The 21,032-nt window shown below is 46.2% G+C and overlaps 1 protein-coding gene across 1 annotated transcript in view; it reads left to right on the top strand.

Annotated features, from left to right (window-relative positions):
- LOC124776239 (glucose dehydrogenase [FAD, quinone]-like) overlaps positions 1–21,032 on the top strand; it is a 211,017-nt gene that overhangs the window by 169,059 nt on the left and 20,926 nt on the right. The window contains exon 3 of the mRNA XM_047251102.1: positions 17,542–17,911. Within this exon, the coding sequence (XP_047107058.1) occupies positions 17,555–17,911 (357 nt within the window). The 5' untranslated portion in view covers positions 17,542–17,554. The remainder of the gene's footprint in view (positions 1–17,541; positions 17,912–21,032) is intronic.

Genomic DNA, 21,032 nt, shown 5'->3' on the forward strand with positions numbered 1-21,032 from the left:
TCTATTGAATTTGCCGCTCTTTAGCAAATAAGAATTGTAAGCGCTCTATTCATCTCTGATCGACTGAGATTTTAGGTTTTTTTGGGAATGGTTTTCATGAGGTAATTCCACGTAGCCTAATATGAAAACACTTGTTTTTTAACATCTTTTGAAGCATTACTTAACGTAAGTTACCTCTCGATCGCCTATATTTTCACAGACTAAAAAGCTTCGAGTTTCGTCTGGAGCCATCACTATATTAAGTTAAAAGGACGTTGATACACAGAATCTGCGTCAGACTCCTGTGTCGAAAAAGCGCTGCACGCTAGTGCAAAACATCAAGGCAGAACTTCATATTAAGCTACGCTATTTTCCTTCGCGGATTCGTATTATGATTTTATGTCATATGTTGACTTCGGGTATAGTCTACAATCCTGTCTCGCTCCATTCCCAACCACTGCTTCCGTGTTTTTCTCCTTCCACTATTATATGTGCAGTCTGGCTTCGGTACGGGTGGTAAATAATCTGTCGCTCACTATTATTTTACCGCTTGTACCTTCAAAATTTCAAAGCGCGTTTTCCTGTCAACGCTATCAAAAGTTTTCTCTGAATCTACAAATGGCCTAAATCTAGGTTTCCCTTTCTTCAAGCAATCTTCTAAGATAAAACGTAGGGTCCGTATTACCTCGCTTGTTCGTACATTTCGACGGAAGCTAAACTGATCTTCCCCAAAGTCAGCTTCTGCAAATTTTTTGATTCTTCCGTAAATAATTCGTTCGACGTTTTGTAGCCATGAATTATCAAACAGATCAAACGGTCGTATTCACACGTTTCAGCACCTGATTTCTCTGGAATTGGAATTATTTCACTCTGTGGAAAATCTGAGGGTACTATGCCTGTCTCATGACCATATCTTGCACACCACGTGGAAGAGTTTTGTCAGGTCTGGCTTTCCCAAACGTGTCAATAATTCTGGGGCTATGTAGTCTACTCTGTGAGATTTGTTTCCACTTAGGTCTTTCAGTGCTCTGTGAAGCCCTATTTGCAGTATCATACATCCCACCTCGTCGTCAGCTGCTTCCTCTTCTCTTTCTGTTTCAGTAATATTGCCCTCAAGTCAGCCCAGACAGCCGTGCGAGCAAGAGCCGCTTCCGGGACGGAGAGGTGCGCCGCCCCGGATCGAATCCTCCCGACGGTTTCAGAGCGAGGGTCGGTATGTCGGCCAGCCTGGACGTGGATTTTAGACAGTTTCTCACGTCCCACTTGACAGAGACGGGGCTGGTACCCATTCAGAAAAACTTCCGCTCACTTTAACGTGAATAACAGAGCTGTATATAGCTAGGGTACACATGTTCCGTCCGGCGTGGTAACTGGGTGACGACAGGAAAGGCAACCGGCCATCCGTTGAGTTAATCATGCCAAATCCGTTTATAACCATGCAGATCCTGGGCCGATGCGGGACAAGGGCATCAGAAAAAGAAGAAGAGCACACACCTTCGGTCAGCTGAAAAAGTACGCTGGTTGAGAGAAGGGGATAAACAATGATTTTTGGTATGTCAACGTGTGGTTCGGGTTTTTGAAGAATCACGTCTTTACTCAAGGCAGGTGCCCTCCCATTCCACACAGGTCATTATCGATAGATCTTAACAGAACATTTGATGATTGTTGAATCGGTCGTGACGAGAAACATAAAACGGTCTGCACACGTAGCAGAGTTACCACTTCTGCAGCTCCACGTATGACGAAGATTAAGAGTTCTACAAATCCAACGATTCCGGAAGGCATGAAATGCCGTATATCGCTGACCTGTATTGCAATAAGCGCAGATTAAATTCTCAACCTTGCAGTACTGTCAATCTGGAATCGGTTAATAGAATTTATGATATGTCAGAGATCAAATTTTCATCACTTCACATAAGAGTCATATTAATAGCGACGGAACCGTACCTAAGGATAGCTTTTATTTGGTACAAATGGAACACGTCTGTGGGACCACTTCCGCAAACAGCGGGACCGTGTTAGCGGAGCTGTTATCTTGTTACCATTAAGCTGCTGAAGTCCTGTTGGAAGGCTGTTATTAATACCACAGAACTAATGTCTTCCTCCATTAAAAATGTGCCGGTCTCAGATGTCGTCAGCTGCAAATGGTTATGTAGTCAGTACGGATTCAAAAAACGTTGTCGCCGGCCGGGGTGGCCGAGCGGTTCTAGGCGCTACAGTCTGGAACCGCGTGACCGCTACGGTCGCAGGTTCGAATCCTGCCTCGGGCATGGACGTGTGTGATGTCCTTAGGTTAGTTAGGTTTAAGTAGTTCTAAGTTCTAGGGGATTGATGACCTCAGCAGTTAAGTCCCATAGCGCTCAGAGCCATTTGAACCATTTTTGGAAAACGTTGTCCCTGTACAAGGTAACTTGCTTTTTATTCACACGAAGAAATAAGTGCTAGGGGCAGGGAATCTCATATTGGTTCTGTATTTTGACACCGTTCCTCACAAGCGGCTTCTAATCATATTCCGTGCTGTTGTGCGACTGTCCTTCGTGATTTCTTATCGTAAAAGTCACGGTTACTGATATAAGGTCATCGAATTTAACGCAAGTTATATCTTGCATTTCCCAAGGAAGTGGTATAGGCCCCCTGCCGTTCCTAATCTATGTATACGATTTAGAACACAATTTGGACAAGTCTCTCAGATGTTTTGCACAAGACGCTGTCGTTGCCCGTCCAGTAAAACCTTCAGGAGATCACAAAGAATTGAAAAGTGATTTGAACAAGATATCTGTATGGTGCTAAAATTGATAATGTAAACAATGAAAAGTAGTGAGGTTATTCGCGTGAGTACTAAAAGGAATCCGTTACATTTCTCATACACGATAAATCATAATAATTTAAAGATTGTCGATTCATGTAAATATCTGGGAATTACAATTAAAAACAGCTTAAATTGGAGGAAGGCAAACCAAAGACTGCGTTTTATTGGCAGAACACGTAGAAGATGCAAAGAAAATACTAAAGGGCCTCCCTATATTACACTTAACGGTCCTCTTTTGGAGTATTGCTGCGCGGTGATGGGTTCATTTACTGGATTGGATTGACGTATGATATCGAAAATGTTCAAAGAAGGGCAACTTCTTTTACTGACGCGAGAAAGGCAAGAAGTTCCACGGATATGATACGCGAGGTGGGGCGGCAGTAATTAAAACAGCTGCGTTTCACGAATGCGATTTTCACTCTGCAGCGGAGTGTGCACTGATATGAAACTTCCTGGCAGATTAAAACTGTGTGTCGGACCGAGACTCGAATTCGGGATCTTTGCCTTTCGTGAGCTACCCAAGCACGACTTATAACCCGTCCTCACAACTTCAATTCTGCCAGTATCTCGTCTCCTACCGTCTGTGAAGTTTGGAAGGTAGGAAAAGAGACACTGGCAGAATTGAAGCTGTGAAGACGGGTCGTGAGTCGTGCTTGAAGAAAAGAAAAAATAAAGAAAGAGTTAATGTAACAACAAGCGTCAAGGGTGTCTCCCGAGAAAATACAACGAACATTAACGAACAAAATGACATAAAAAGAAAGATTGCAGAGCACTTGCCCGCAAAAGGCAAGGCTTCCTAGTTCGAGTCTCGATCCGTCACACAGATTTAATCCGTCAGGATGTTTCATAACTGCGTTTCTCGTTGTAGCGAGATATCTCCATGAAATTTCGAACTTTCTCCTCTGAGAGCGAAAACATTTTGTTCACTCCCATACACATAGGGAGAACTAGCCATCGTTACAAAATAAGAGACATCTGAGATCGTAGGGAAAGATTTAACTGTTCGTCTTTCCCTTTTGCTATTCGTGAGTGGAACAGTAGAGAAATAATCTGCGATGGTTCAGTGAACACTCTGCCAGGCACTTCGTCTACATCTACATCTACGTGATTATTCTGCTATTCACAATAAAATGCGTGGCAAAGGGTTTAATGAACCACCTCCAAGCTGTCTCTCTACCGTTCCACTCTCGAAAGGCGCGTGGGAGAAAAGAGCACTTAAATTTTTCTGTGCGAGCCCTGATTTCACTTATTTTATCGTGATGATCATTTCTCCCTATGCAGGTGGGTGCCAACAGAATGTTTTCGCAATCGGAGGAGAAAACTGGTGATTGATATTTCATGAGAAGATACCGTCGCAATGAAAAACGCCTTTGTTTTAATGATTGCTACTACAGATCACGTATCATGTCTGTGGCACTATCTTCCCTATTTCGCGATAATACAAAACGAGCCGCCTTTCGCTGAACTTTCTCGATGTCGTTCGTCAGTCCCACCTGATGCGGATCCCAAGCCGCACAGCAATACTCCAGAATAGGGATGACAAGTGTAGTGTAAGCAGTCTCTTTAAAAGGCCTATTGTACCTTCTAAGTGTTCTGCCAATGAATAGAAGTCTTTGGTTTGCTCTACCCACTACATTATCTATGTGATCGTCCCAATTTAGGTTATTTGTAATTGTAAACCCATAAGTATTTTGTTGAATTTACAGCCCTTAGATTTGTGTGACTTATAGCGTAATCGAAATTAGTGGATTGCTTTCAGCAGTCATGTGAATAAATTCACACTTTTCTTTATTCAGGGTCAATTTCCACTTTTTGCACCATACAGATATCTTATCTAAATCATTTTGCATTTTTCTTTGGCCATGTGATGACTTTACAAGACGGTGAATGATAGCATTATTTGCAAACAATCTAACAGGGCTACTCAGATTGTCTCCTACGTCGTTAATATAGATCAGGAACAATAGAGGTCTTGTAACACTTCCTTGGGGAACTCCGGATATTACTTCTGTTTTACTGGATGACTTTTCGTCTATTACTACGAACTGTGAGCTTTCTGACAGGTAATCACGAATCCATTCGCACAACTGAGGCGATATTCCACAGGCACGCAATTTGGTTAGAAGACGCTTGTGAGGAACGGTGTCGAAAGCTTTCTGGAGATCTAAAAATACGGAATCAATTTGACATCCCTCGCCGATAGCACTCATTACTTCATGATTGTAAAGAGCTAGTTGTGTTTCACAACAACTATATTTTCTGAATCCGTGCTGACTGTGTCAATAAATCATTTTCTTCGAGGTAATTCATAATGTTTGAATACAGTATATGTTCCAAAACCCTACTGCAAATCGACGTTAGTGATCCGGACCTGTAATTCAGTGGATTACTGCTATTTCCCTTTTTGGGTATTGGTGTGACTTGAGCAATTTTCCAGTCTTTAGGTACGGATCCTTCTGTGAACGAGCGGTTGTGTATAACTGCTAAATATGGAGCTGTTGTATCAGCATAGTCTGAAAGGAACATGGCTGGTATACAGTCTGGACCGGAGGCCTTGGTTTTAGTAATTTAAGCTGCTTTGCTACACCGAGGATATCTACTTCATTGTTTCTCATCTTGGCAGTTGCTCTTGATTGGATGTCTGGAATATTTACTTCGTCTTCTTTGGTGAATGAGCTTCGGAAAACCGTCTTTAATAACTCCGCTTTAGTGGCACTGTCATCAGTGACTTCACCGTTATTATCGTGCAGCGAAGGTATTGATTGCGTCTTGCCACTGGTGTCCTTTATGTACGACCAAAATCTCTTTGGGTTTTCTGCCACAGAATTAAGTGAGAATTTCAGAGCAGTAATGCAGATGTAGATGTCCCCTACAATGTCCCCTACAGCTTACCTCTGGTATAGTTGGGGCGACTTGTCTCAGCTCGCTCACCCTCTGCATCTGGCAAGGTCATTACCGAGCAGTGGGGAGAAGTGGCAGATTTTCACTGTGACGGGCTGTATTTAGTTGTCAAATTACCAGATAAGCGTGAAAAACTCGGAGAGATTCTTTCGAAAGCACAAATTTGCCGTGAGTTGTTTAGCGAGCCACATTGTCCGCCGGGCCGCTCAGACGCCGTGCGCTGGTCGCGCTGTGAGTGGGGCGGCGAGGCGCTGCAGCGGCGGGTTGTGTTCGGTTGCATTCAGCGGCCGTGGGGCGGGTGCACGTGGCGGCTGCATTGTGCCGATGCAGCTGCAGCTGGGGGAGCCGCGGCCGACGCCTCGCTGCAGTAATTAAAGCGCAGACTCTACTCAGAACATTACACGGGCCCCGCCCCTGGCGGAAACCATTCTGCACGCCCCAGTTTCATAATACGCACTCGCTCGCCTGTCCCAAGTAGAATCGTACGACCACTGACTGACGTGAAATCTTTTCATCTGCCCAGCTGGTCAAAAGACAGAATAGGTAGTCACAAAGATCGAAGGATATATTACAAATACTTGTTCGAAACGTCTTGCTTGTGAAAGAGTAATGTAGTGTGCATTAAGTGGGCGTTAAAGTGCTATACCCTCCCTAAATCTTATTTTATAACAATGTACGGGTTTTGCTCTCACGTTGCACAGATACTGCGCACAAGGATCACTCATTCCCCGGTTAAATGTTTCTTGAAAGCTAGCATACAGAAATGGAGAGAAATGGCTCAAATGGCTCTGAGCAATATGGGACTCAACATCCGAGGTCATCAGTCACCTAGAACATAGAACTACTTAAACCTAACTAACCTAAGGACATCAAACACATCCATGTCCGAGGCATGATTCGAACCTGCGACTGTAACGGTCTCGTGGTTCGAGACTGAAGCGCCTAGAACCGCTCGGTCACACCGGCCGGCAACAGAAATGGAACAATCACTCAGTTTCTTATGAGTTCAATGCATTGGCAAAAAATTACACTAACGTGACAAAAAAGTCATGCGATACCTCCTAACACCATGTCGGATCTCCTTTCTCCCGCCGTAGTGCAGCAACTCGAGGTGGCATGGACTCAACAAGTCGTTGGAAGTTCCCTACAGAAATATTGAGCCATGCTGCGTCTATAGCCGACCATATTTGCGTGTTGGAGGAGCAGGAATTTGTGCAAGAACTGAACTCCGGATTATGTCAAATAAACGTTCTATGGGATTCACGTCGTGCTATCTGGGTGGCCAAACTATTCGCTCGAACTGTCCAGAATGTTCTTCAGGCCAATCTTGAACAATTGTGCTCAGGTGACATGTCGCTTTGCCATGGGAACATGAAGTCCACGAATGGCTGTAAAAGGTCTCCAAGTAACCAAACATAATTTCCATGTAGCCAAACATAGCCATTTCGAATCAATGACCGGTTCAATTGGACCAAATGATCCACTGCATTTCATGTAAACACAGCCCACACCATTATGGAGCCATTACCCGCATGCACAGTGTCTTGTTGAAAATTTGGGTCTACGGCTTAGTAGGCTCTGCGCGACACTCGAATTCTACCATCACCACCTTCCAACTGAAATCTCTGCTCATCTGACCAGGCCACGGGTTTCCATCTGTCTTGGGTCCAACTGATGTGGTTACGAGCGCAGGAGAGGAGGTGCAAGCGATGTCGTGTTCTTAGCAAAGGCACTCGTTTCGGTCGTCTACTGCCATAGCCCAATAACACCGAATTTCTTCGCACTGTCCTAACGGGTACGTTCGTCGTACGTCCCACATTGATTTCTGAGGTTATTTCAAAAAGAGTTGCTTGTCTGTTAGCACTGACAACTCTACGCAAACGGCGCTGCTCTCGGTTGTTGAGTAAGGGCCGTCGCCCACTGCGTTCTCCGTCGTGAGAGGTAATGCCTGAAATTTGGACTTCTCGGCAAATTCTTGACACTGTTGATCTCGAAATACTGAATTCCTCAACGGTTTCCGAAATGAAATGCCCCATGCTTATACCTCGAACTACCATTCCGCGTTCAGAGTCTGTTAATTCCCGTCGTGTAGCCATAATCACGTCTGAAACCTTTTCACATGAACCACCTGAGTACAAATGACAGCTCTGCCAATGCACTGCCCTTTAATACCTTTATACACACGATACTATCGCCATCTATACAGGGTGTTACAAAAAGGTACGGCCAAACTTTCAGGAAACATTCCTCACACACAAATAAAGAAAATACGTTATGTGGACATGTGTCCGGAAACGCTTACTTTCCATGTTAGAGCTCATTTTATTACTTCTCTTCAAATCACATTAATCATGGAATGGAAACACACAGCAACAGAACGTACCAGCGTGACTTCAAACACAGTGTTACAGGAAATGTTCGAAATGCCCTCCGTTAGCGAGGTTACATTCATCCACCCTCCGTCGCATGGAATCCCTGATGCGCTAATGCAGCCCTGGAGAATGGCGTATTGTATCACAGCCGTCCACAATACGACCACGAAGAGTCTCTACATTTGGTACCGGGGTTGTGTAGACAAGAGCTTTCAAATGCCCCCATAAATGAAAGTCAAGAGGGTTGAGGTCAGAAGAGCGTGGAGGCCATGGAATTGGTCCACGTCTACCAATCCGTCGGTCACCGAAACTGTTGTTGAGAAGCGTACGACCACTTCGACTGAAATGTGCAGGAACTCCATCGTGCATGAACCACATGTTGTGTCGTACTTGTAAAGGCACATGTTCTAGCAGCACAGGTAGAGTATCCCGTATGAAATCATGATAACGTGCTCCATTGAGCGTAGGTGGAAGAACATTGGGGCCCAATCAAGACATCACCAACAATGCCTGCGCAAACGTTCACAGAAAATCTGTGTTGATGACGTGATTGCACAATTGCGTGCGGATTCTCGTCGGCCCACACATGTTGATTGTGAAAATTTACAATTTGATCACGTTGGAATGAAGCCTCATCCGTAAAGAGAACATTTGCATTGAAATGAGGATTGACACATTGTTGGATGAACCATTCGCAGAAGTGTACCCGTGGAGGCCAATCAGCTGTTGATAGTGCCTGCACACGCTGTACATGGTACGGAAACAACTGGTTCTCCCGTAGCACTTTCCATACAGTGACGTGGTCAACGTTATCTTGTACAGCAGCAACTTCTCTGACGCTGACACTAGGGTTATCGTCAACTGCACGAAGAATTGCCTCGTCGTTCTAGGCCTTCCCCAGTCGCGAGTCATAGGCTGGAATGTTCCGTGCCCCCTAAGACGCCTATCAATTGCTTCGAACGTCTTCCTGTCGGGACACCTTCGATCTGAAAATCTGTCTCGATACAAACGTACCGCGCCACGGCTATTGCCCCGTGCTAATCCATACATCAAATGGGCATCTGCCAACTCCGCATTTTTAACATTGCACTGATTGCAAAACCACGTTCGTGATGAAGACTAACCTGTTGATGCTACGTACTGATGTGCTTGATGCTAGTACTGTAGAGCAATGAGTCGCATGTCAACACCACCAAAGTCAACATTACTTCGAGGAAGTACAGTACATACTGACGAAGCTAAAATTAGCTCTAACATGGAATTTAAGCGCTTCCGGACACATGTCCACATAACATCTTTTCTTTATTTGTGTGTGAGGAATGTTTCCTGAAAGTTTGGCCGTACCTTTTTGTAACACCCTCTATATGTGCATACCGTTATCCTATGACTTTTGTCACCTTAGTGTATAGTGTCCAGGGGAGGGCGATAAAGATCTGCATTCTCCCGCTAACGCTAGATCTTAGTCAATGGCTGGCCGAGGTGGCCGAGCGGTTCTAGGCGCTACAGTCGGGAACCGTGCGACCGCTACGGTCGCAGGTTCGAATCCTCCCTCGGGTATGGATGTGTGTGATGTCCTTAGGTTAGTTAGGTTTAGTAGATCTAAGTTCTAGGAGACTGATGACCTCAGAAGTTCGGCTAAAGTCCCGTAGTGCTCAGAGCCATTTGAACCATTTGTTAGTTAATAAACATGAAGAACTGATTTTTCTCTTACCTTATACGAGCACTGTACGCAAGGATGATCAATTTCCGTAGTTCAATAATTGATCTAAAGTTAGCATACAAAAATGGAAAAAATGGAACAGTCACTTCATTTCTTATGACTTGATATGGTTAAAAAAATTTGTTCTTTATGTTTGGAAGGATAGACGCAGAGATTATTAATAATTTTAAGGTAATAAGCCGCCTTCGTAACCGTATTCCTTCGTTACACGTTTCATGTTTGTGGTGGTGTGGTGTTCCCTTCTTGCGAAAATGTGCAAAGGTCCTCAAAAAGTTTAGATGGTGGTGGTGCAGCCCACCAGACTTATCGTTAGATGTTCGCAAAACCGATCTTGACTACAAATATGGCTGTCTGAGAACGTGTCTCTTTACATAGAAGGCTGTATTCGATGAGTACGTTAACTTAGCGTTGGGCGACGCCGAAGAGTATCACACGAAAACAAATGCAAGAAAACGTCTTGGAAGAATAATAATGAAAGTCGATAATATTCCCATGAATTATGACGTCAACCCACATTCTACAGGGTCACTGTGAAAGACAAACTGCGTTTCGATAAAATCCGCATCCGTGTGGATTGCTGCAATATGTGGAACTACCACACTCCCTGCGTGAAACAATGTATGAGATGTGTTATTTCAAGTGATTAACATTTAATTACTTTCCTTCACCAAAAGATGAAAATGTGGACCCACATGTGAAAGACAGTTCGACAGCTGCTATCAATTTTAGAATGATACTAAAAATAGATAATAATTATTGTGCTTTATTTGAATGGAGGTGCGATGTTTCCGTATTTTCTTTTTGTTGATTCACAACTTTTTGAGTGGTTACTACTGCAATAAGCTACAGAAAAAAATTTAACCTTCGATTCTCGGTACCTTCTCAGATTTTTCTGAGGTAGAGAGGTTTGGAACAAGTCCACTCACCCCTTGAGAGGCCAAATGAGGAGATGCTTGACTAAAGAGGCTGTGACCTCATCAGGACTCACCTACTGGCAGTAACGACTTGAGATACTAGCGACATGCTGATTACTCGTACCATGATCTTAGATCGCTCCTCTTACTGCTATGAAGGCAGGAGCCAGGGCTAAGGCTTAATCCTTGAGTGGTGTCACGTTTACATTTATTTTCAGGTAATGTTCGTATACTGGTAGTCCTCCAAACGTAAACGCTTGATTCCTGTGAACGTTCCACTGGGTGACGGCGTATCTGGACACGGCTATTGACCTACTGAAACAAAAAACAATTAATCCGTTCACACTACACCTATCCGTTTATCCACGGTCCGGTCTCTATGATCCCATGCTCACTTAAAATTTAACTGACGATACCGTTGAGTCAAAGTGGGAACACATAGGGTATTCTCCTGTGGAGCCCCAAGTTCAAAAATGTGCTCTGAGACACTTGTGCCTGCGCCATCATTGTTACCCTACCCGTAACAGAGCACAGCGAGCCGTGCGCTACGGGGAGGTTAAGCCTTCGACTTCCACGTTGCGTGATGAGTCGCCTACTTGTGCTTTAACCCTTCTTCGACAGTTGTACATAGAGTCTCATGACAACAGCACGTGATCAGCCAACCAGCTTCGTCGTTTCCAAGATGATCGTTCCATGGTGTCGGGCGATATGGGTCTACCCTTTGTCAAAGTCACTTATGTCAGTAGAGTTCCCTGTTTGTAGCCTGTATTGTAGCTCTAATGAGTCCCTATTCGTCTCAGCTCCGTTTGTGTGGAGTATTACTACCACTAATATCACGACCAGCACCACCACCACCACCACCACCACCACTACTACTACTAGTAGTAGTGGTAGCGGTAGTAGTAGAACAAAACAGTACCATAATTTATGTATACATACCGTACCGATTCACGTACTTAAAAGTCTAGTTTGTGAATTGCGGCACAGGTAATCGGCCTTGGACATGTATCAGTAATGGTAACCGTTCTGGCATTTGCCTGGACTAATTTAGGGAAGACATGGACAATTTAATCAGGAAGGCCGGATGAAGACTGGACCATCCATCCTTCCGAATATAATGCCATTCTACTTAAAAAGGTGCTATCTCATTCGGTTTATCCCTAGTGTATAATACTCTTTCCTAAGAAGTTACTTAACAACCTAAAAAGGTGCTGCACTGTTCTTCGTTTCTCACAACAACCCACTGTACACATTACACAACGTTATGCGCACACTACTTCGTAATAAACACACATAAAAAAGTTTTGCATCACCTCGCTTCCCAGAACTCCTGAAGATAGACGTTGACTGTTGATATTGTATCACAGACACAGTCCCTTTGACTGTTCAGAGATGTCACTAAACCCGCCCAAAAATGTAAACAATCATGCATGAGCAGCGCCTATTAGACGGAGGGGGTCCGACAGCCGATCACTTCCAGTCATTCCACGGCTAATGTTGTCTGTACTTCAATCATGCCTAGAGGGTCAACGCAGCGGTTCGATCGCGTCCGCATTGTTACTTTGTGCCAGGAAGGTCTCTAAACAAGTGAAGTGTCCAGGCCTCCCGGAGTCAACCAAAGCAATGTTGTTCGAACATGGAGGAGATACACAGAGAAGGAACTGTCGATGACATGCCTCGCCTCGCTCAGGCCGCCCAAGGGGTACTATTGCAGTGGATGACCGCTACCTACGGATTATGGCTCGGAAGAACCCTGAGAACAACGCTGCCATGTTGAATAATGCTTTCCGTGCAGCCACAGGACGTCGTATTACGACTATAACTGTGCGCAATAGGCTGCATGATACGCAACTTCACTCCCGACGTCCATGGCGAGGTCCAGCTTTGCAACCACGACACTATGCTGCGCGGTACATATGGACTCAACAACATTCCGAATGGACCGCTCAGGACTGGCATCACGTTCTCTTCACCGATGAGTGTCGCATATCGCTTCAACCAGACAATCGTCGGAGACTTGTTTGGAGGCAACCCGGTCAGTCTGAACGTCTTAGACACACTGCCCAGCGAATGCAGCTAGGTGGAGGTTCCCCGCTTTTTTGGGGTGGAAATATGTGCGGCCGACGTACGACACTGCTGGTCATGGAAGGCGCCGTAACGGCTGTACGATACGTGAATGCCATCCTCCGACCGATACTGCAACCATATCGGCAGCATATTGGCGAGGCATTCGTCTTCATGGAGGTCAATTACGCCCCCACAGTACACATCTTGTGAATGACGACCTTCAGGATAACGACATCGCTCGACTAGAGTGGCCAGCATGTTCTCCAGACATGAACGCTGTCGAATATGCCTGGGATAGACTGAAACGGGATGTTTATGGACGACGTGACCCACCAAGCACTCTGAGGGGTCGACGCCTAATCGCCGTTGAAGATTCGACCAATCTGGACCAACAGTGCCTTGATGAGCTTGTGTATAGTATGCAGCGACGAATACAGGCATGCATCAATGCAGGAGGATGTGATACTGGTTACTGGACGTAGTGATGTGTACAGCAATCTGGACCACAACCTCTAACGTTTTCGCTGTGTGGTCGTACAACATACAATGTGTGGTTTTTATGAGCAATAAAAAAGGCGGAAATGATGTTTAAGTTCATCTCTATTCCAGTTTTCTGTACAGGTACAGGTGTAAGACTAAATATACTATCAACTGACATCAGAACTATTGCGACGATGTTTGGCACTCATTTAATCCGTCGCAGTTTGCTCTTTGCTAAGTTGAAAAAGTGAGTCAGTATAACGAGTGTGACGTTAAACTCAGAAAGTGTATGAGGTTATAGTATCATATATCGCAGAGCTTAGAGAGTAAGGTTTCCCAGAATCTAAAACGAGAAAGATAAGAAAAAATACGGTAGAAAGTATTGTGTGAAACGATAACCCAATAATTCTCTCCCAACACTTCAGAAGGCCCAATGGAGCCGATCTACCGCCATCTCATCCTCAGCCGATAGGCGTCAAATGTTCAAATTTTGTTGAATTTATAAGGGACCGAACTGCTGAGGTCATCAGTCCCTAGACTTACACACTACTTAAACTGACTTATGCTAAGAACAACACACACACCCATGCCCGAGGGAGGACTCGAACCTCCGGCGGGAGGGGCCTAACGATCCGTTACATTGCGCCTCGAACCGGGCGGCCACTCCGCGCGGCTGGGCGTCACTGTATGCGGATATGGAGGGACACATGGTCAGCACACAGGTCTCCGGCCGTTGCTAGCTTTCATGACTGGAGCCGTTACTTCTCAGTCATGTAGCACCTCAATTCGTCTCAGAGAAGTTGCGTGCACCCCAGCGTGAGCAGCGCTTGGTAGACCCGGTCTCACATGCAAGTGCTAGTCAAGCCCGACAGCGATTAGCTTCGGTAATCTCACGCGAACCGGTGTCTCCACTGCGGTAGAGCCGCTGGTACGTGAAATGGTAGATAGCTATATTTTTAGAATTATTTGCGTGTGTTATATTTTTACCAAATTCATACGCTATGTTATCCAAATAATCCTTCACTGCGTATAGTGTATTAACAAGCGCGTTTTAACTGTATTTTTAAAATAAGTTCGTTTTAGTAATTGCTTTACTCTTCTCGGCTAATCTATCTGTTTTATTCTTTCGTAGAAAAAGCTATTTTGAGCTTTGTGTAAATTTTCCTGGAAAATGTAAGTTCATTGCAGATCTTGTTCCTTGATCATGGACAGAGTTGTTCCTGCAGTAATTTTCAATGTTTTTTTTATGTGCATAACTGATTGGCAAAGATACTCAATTTATGGCTTTAACAGTCATCACTGTGTGCCCGATTACTACACTCCTGGAAATGGAAAAAAGAACACATTGACACCGGTGTGTCAGACCCACCATACTTGCTCCGGACACTGCGAGAGGGCTGTACAAGCAATGATCACATGCACGGCACAGCGAACACACCAGGAACCGCGGTGTTGGCCGTCGAATGGCGCTAGCTGCGCAGCATTTGTGCACCGCCGCCGTCAGTGTCAGCCAGTTTGCCGTGGCATACGGAGCTCCATCGCAGTCTTTAACACTGGTAGCATGCCGCGACAGTGTGGACGTGAACCGTATGTGCAGTTGACGGACTTTGAGCGAGGGCGTATAGTGGGCATGCGGGAGGCCGGGTGGACGTACCGTCGAATTGCTCAACACGTGGGGCGTGAGGTCTCCACAGTACATCGATGTTGTCGCCAGTGGTCGGCGGAAGGTGCACGTGCCCATCGACCTGAGACCGGACCGCAGCGACGCACGGATGCACGCCAAGACCGTAGGATCCTACGCAGTGCCGTAGGGGACCGCACCGCCACTTCCCAGCAAATTAGGGACACTGTTGCTCCTGGCGTATCGGCGAGGACCATTCGCAACCGTCTCCATGACGCTGGGCTACGGTCCCGCACACCGTTAGGCCGTCTTCCGCTCACGCCCCAACATCGTGCAGCCCGCATCCAGTTGTGTCGCGACAGGCGTGAATGGAGGGACGAATGGAGACGTGTCGTCTTCAGCGATGAGAGTCGCTTCTGCCTTGGTGCCAATGATGGTCGTATGCGTGTTTGGCGCCGTGCAGGTGAGCGCCACAATCAGGACTGCATACGACCGAGGCACACAGGGCCAACACCCGGCATCATGGTGTGGGGAGCGATCTCCTACACTGGCCGTACACCACTGGTGATCGTCGAGGGGACACTGAATAGTGCACAGTACATCCAAACCGTCATCGAACCCATCGTTCTACCATTCCTAGACCGGCAAGGGAACTTGCTGTTCCAACAGGACAATGCACGTCCGCATGTATCCCGTGCCACCCAACGTGCTCTAGAAGGTGTAAGTCAACTACCCTGGCCAGCAAGATCTCCGGATCTGTCCCCCATTGAGCATGTTTGGGACTGGATGAAGCGTCGTCTCACGCGGTCTGCACGTCCAGCACGAACGCTGGTCCAACTGAGGCGCCAGGTGGAAATGGCATGGCAAGCCGTTCCACAGGACTACATCCAGCATCTCTACGATCGTCTCCATGGGAGAATAGCAGCCTGCATTGCTGCGAAAGGTGGATATACACTGTACTAGTGCCGACATTGTGCATGCTCTGTTGCCTGTGTCTATGTGCCTGTGGTTCTGTCAGTGTGATCATGTGATGTATCTGACCCCAGGAATGTGCCAATAAAGTTTCCCCTTCCTGGGACAATGAATTCACGGTGTTCTTATTTCAATTTCCAGGAGTGTATTTTTTTGTTGTTATTATTATGGACCCTTTCTCTAATCTGAACATTGTGTAAATATTTTGTGCGTATGTTCCCCAGAAATGAATACCATAACTAAGAATTACGTGAACAGTACAGAACTAAAATACACCGGCTGCTACATACTGATGACAGGACTCCTAAGGGCAAAGATGCTGAAGACATTCCGTTTGCTCACCTGTCCGTCAGGTCATTTATGTATACATAAAAGAACAGCGGATGTATCGCATTTTTCTGGGGCCCTACTACCGATACACTTTTCTCTGATGAGCACTCGTTGCCGAGGAAGACATGCTGGTTCTGTTCCTTAAGAAGTCTCTGAGCCAGTCACATATCTGGGAACCTTTTCCGAATGCTCATACCTTCGCCGACAGTCTGTAGTGGGGCAACGCGTAAAATGATTTTCGGAAATTTTGTAACATAGAATCTGCCCGTTACGCTTCATCCATGGTTCGCAGGGTATCATGTGAGAAAAGGCCAAGCTGAGATTCGTACAAGCGATGCTTTCTCAAATCATGCCAGTTCGCGTACATAAGCCTCTCAGTCTCAAGAAAGTTTAATATATTCGAACTGAGAATATGCTCGAAGATTCTGCAGCAAACCGAAGTTAAGCGTATTGGTCTGTAATTTTGCGGATTCGTTCTTAAACTGAAGCGCCAAAGAAAATGGTAAACCTGACTAATATCGTGTACGGCCCAAGCGAGCACGCAGATGCGCCGCACCACGTGGCATGGACTCGACTAATGTCTAAAGTAGTGCTGGAGGGAACTGACACCACGAATTCTGCGGGGCTATCCATAAATCCATAAGAGTGCGAGTGGGTGAAGATCTCTACTCAACAGTACGTTGCAAGGCATCTCAGATCAATAATGGTCATGTCTGGGGAATTTGGTACCTAGCGTAAGTGTTTAAATTCAGAAGAGTGTTCCTGGAGACACTCTATAGCCTTTCTGGACGTGTGGGGTGTCCCATTGCCCTGCTGGGATTGCTCAAGTTCGTCGGAATGCACAACGGACATGAATGGACGCAGATGGTCAGACACAGTGTAAACTGTCAGAGTCGTATCTCAACGTATCAGGGGTCACATATCACTCCAACTCCAATAACGCCGAATTTCATCTTAGTTTCCTAGCTAATTCGTTCGTCGTGAGTCCCATATGGCTTTCGACCGTTATTTCAAGCAGTGTTGCTCGTGTATCAGCACTGACAACAGGCGACACCGCTGTCGGTCGTTAAGTGAAGGCCGTCGGCCAGTACGATGCCGGTGGTGAGGGATAATGCCTAAAATTTGGTATTCTCGGCATACTCTGGACACTGTGGATCTCGGATTACTCAACTTAATAACGATTTCCGAAATGGAATGTCCCGTTTGTCTAGCTCCAAGTACCATTCGGCGTTCAAAGTCTGTTAGTTCCCGTCACGATGGAAACCTTTTCGCATAAATCACCTGAGTGGAAAGACAGCTCTGCAAATGCACTACCCTTTTATACCTTTTGTACTCGCCGCCGCCGTCAGACCCTGACAGCGCGTGCTGCTGTGCAGGTCGCGCTCGGCGATGTCGGCGCAGTGCAGGAGCTGCGACTTCGGCGACACGCCGCTGCTGTCGGGCGCGTGCGGCGGCGGCGCGTCGGCGTTCATGCTGGCGCTGCAGGCGCTGCTGCAGGCACGCTGCGACGTGTCGGACGCGTGTGGCCGCGTCGGCCGAGACTCGGCGCAGCTGCCGACCGGCCGCGCCTTCGACTTCATCGTGGTGGGCAGTGGGCCGGCGGGCAGCACGGCTGCCGCGCGACTCTCCGAGAGCGGCGCCACGGTGCTGCTGCTCGAGGCGGGGCCCGAGGACCCCACCATCTCGCACGTGCCCGCCTTCGCCGTCACGCCCATCCGCACGCACCTGGACTGGAACCTCACCACGGTTAGTGACCGCTCAGCTGCACTCTCTAGTCTTGTTTGCTCTTAGTGCTAGCTCACCAGATGTTATAGTCACTCATTTAAAGGAGCACACTGGTCACCTTGGAGAGCTGCAACTGCTACCAGGCGGTCGTGTCTGCTCGTGTCAGGACGTATCCATGGACACACCGTGAATGAAGCTGCCCTGTTTCTTGGTCTATCAATGCGGACTGTCCAATATTCCAAAAATAAATTTACATTCCTTACAAAAATTTCACTAGCTGGTTCCTCTACGGCTAAGAAACGACCATCAGGATTGCTGTATGTCATGCGCTACTATGAACTTGTGTTTCCTCTTTTGATTTTCAACTTCATATTTGTTTTAACTACACTACTGGCCATTAACATTGCTACACCAAGAAGAAATGCAGATGATAAACGGGTGTTCATTGGACAAATATATTATATTAGAACTGACATGTGATTACATTTTCACACACTTTGGGTGCATATATCCTGTGAAATCAGTTCCCAAGAACAACCACCTCTGGCCGTACTAACGGCCTTCATATGCCTGGGCATTGACTCAAATAGAGCTTGGATGGCCTGTACAGGTACAGCTGCCCATGCAGCTTCAACACAATACCACAGTTCATCAATAGTAGCGACAGGCGTATTGTGGCGAGCCAGTTGCTCGGCCACCATTGACCAGACGTTTTCAATTAGTGAGAGATCTGAAGAATGCGCTGGCCAGGGCAGCAGTCCAACATTATCTGTATCCAGATAGGCCCTTACAGGACGTCCAACATGCAGTCGTGCATTATCCTGCTGAAATATAGGGTTTCGCAGGGATCGAATGAAGGGTAGAGCCACGGGTAGTAACACATCTGAAATGTAACGTCCGCTGTTCAAAGTGCCGTCAATGCGAACAAGAGGTGACCGAGACATGCAACCAATGGCACCCCATACCATCACGCCGGGTGATACGCTAGTATGGCGATGACGAATACATGCTACCAATGTGCGTTTACCGTGATGTCGTCAAACACGGGTGCGACCATCATGATGCTGTAAACAGAACCTGGATTCATCCGAAAAAATTACGTTTTGCCATTTGTGCACCCAGGTTCGTCGTTGAGTACACCATCGCAGGCGCTCCTGTCTGTGATGCAGCGTCAAGGGTAACCGCAGCCATGGTCTCCGAGCTGATAGTCCATGCTGCTGCAAACGTCGTCGAACTGTTCGTGCAGATAGTTGTTGTCTTGCAAACGTCCCCATCTGTTGACTCAGGGATCGATTCGTGGCTCCACGATATGTTACAGCCATGCGCATAAGATGCCTCTCATGTCGACTGCTAGTTATACGAGGCCGTTGGGATCCAGCACGGCGTTCCGTATTACCCTCCTGAACCCACTGATTCCATATTCTGCTAACAGCCATTGGATCTCGACCAACGCGAGCAGCAATGTCGCGATACGATAAACCGCAATCGCGATAGGCTACAAACCGACCTTTATCAAAGTCGGAAACGTGATGGTACGCATTTCTCCTCCTTACACGGGGCATCACAATAACGTTTCACCACGCAACGCCGGTCAACTGCTGTTTGTGTAAGAGAAATCGGTTGGAAACTCTCCTCATTTAGCACGTTGTAGGTGTCGCCACCGGCGTCAACCTTGTGTGAATCGTCTGGAAACCTAATCATTTGCATATCACAGCATCTTCTTCCAGTCGCTTAAATTTAGCTTCTGTAGCACGTTATCTTCGTGGTGTAGCAATTTTGATGGCCAGAAGTGTACTTTTAAAGTACCACTATTTTAAGTACCCTTCACTACGTAAACGATGGTCACGTACCGAACACAACTAGCGCCATCACTTGGCACTTCAGTCGCCTGTTCATTCGCGTTAGATCGGTACGCGGCTCGCTTTCGCAGCCAATATGCTGCATACCGCAGTTATTCATTATTATTGTGCTGTACGCCTGTTAACCGCAAGCCTATCCAAACACCGGTTTTCTCCATGTTTTGGTAAGTGTGACTGTCTAATAACTCCCGGTTAGGTTCCTCGTGCACGTAGATAAAGAAAATCCGTTCCAGTAAACAGTTTTATAAGGAATTTTTATAAAAAATTATTTACCTTTCATTGCTTCCGATTGCATATTCGTCGACTGCGATTACGCTCCATTCAGTTTCCACTTTTGTCTAATGAAATTTGTACTGTTATAAATTTTATGTCAGTTGTTACTTAGCTGGGACTGGATTAGCTCGTGATCAAAACATCATGTAATACAAACGTTACTGTTAATTTGTAGAAATTATGAAGATGCGTCACTAGAGCGACACGCATAAGTTTTTAAATAATTAACTGCAACAGAGACTGCCTCTTTATTTGGAAATTGGATTACTCTTGCTGAACCAGGCAGGAAATGGAAAAAAAATAAACCACTCAACACATGTGTAGTTAAGTTCTGAACAAAAGTCACTCAAATGTCCAACACGGCGTTGAACACACTAACGCACACGATGGCCCCCACTGTTAATCACTGTGTTCAACGTTATTGGCCTTATGTCAGCGATAGCCGGACGTATGTTCGCCTCCAAACGTCGGCAAGTTTATGGCTTGTCAGTATTGACGTTGGCTTTCATGCAGCCCCAAAGAATACAAATCCATGGATGCTAAATCAAACGACCGTGGCGGCCAGTTCACAGATTCATATCTTGACGCGATCCGCTCGATAAACTTCTCCCTTGGCAAATCGAGCGTAGCAGCATCCTGCTGGAACCGCATGTTTTTAATATCTATGGCCTCAAGTTCCGGCCACAGAAATTAGCCTAGCATGGTTCAGCAGCGTTTTCCATCGACGGTAACGGTTTTGTATCATCGCCTCGAAAGATATGGCGCGGCAACGCCATAAACCGCATCAAACAGTGAGTTTTTCTGAATACAATGGCACCTTTTATATCTCTAATAACGACAATTTTGCGTATTGACGAAACCATTAAGAGAAAAAAGCACCTCGTCTGAGGAGATGATTTTTCCATTGAAATCAGATTCAGCTTCCAACTGCTGTAGGGCCTATTCAGCGAACTCACGACGCAATCTGTGATCGTTTGGCTTCAAGTCTTGAGTCAATACAACTTTGTATG

This window comes from Schistocerca piceifrons, chromosome 2 (genome assembly GCF_021461385.2).
Source record: "Schistocerca piceifrons isolate TAMUIC-IGC-003096 chromosome 2, iqSchPice1.1, whole genome shotgun sequence".
NCBI lineage: Eukaryota > Metazoa > Arthropoda > Insecta > Orthoptera > Acrididae > Schistocerca > Schistocerca piceifrons.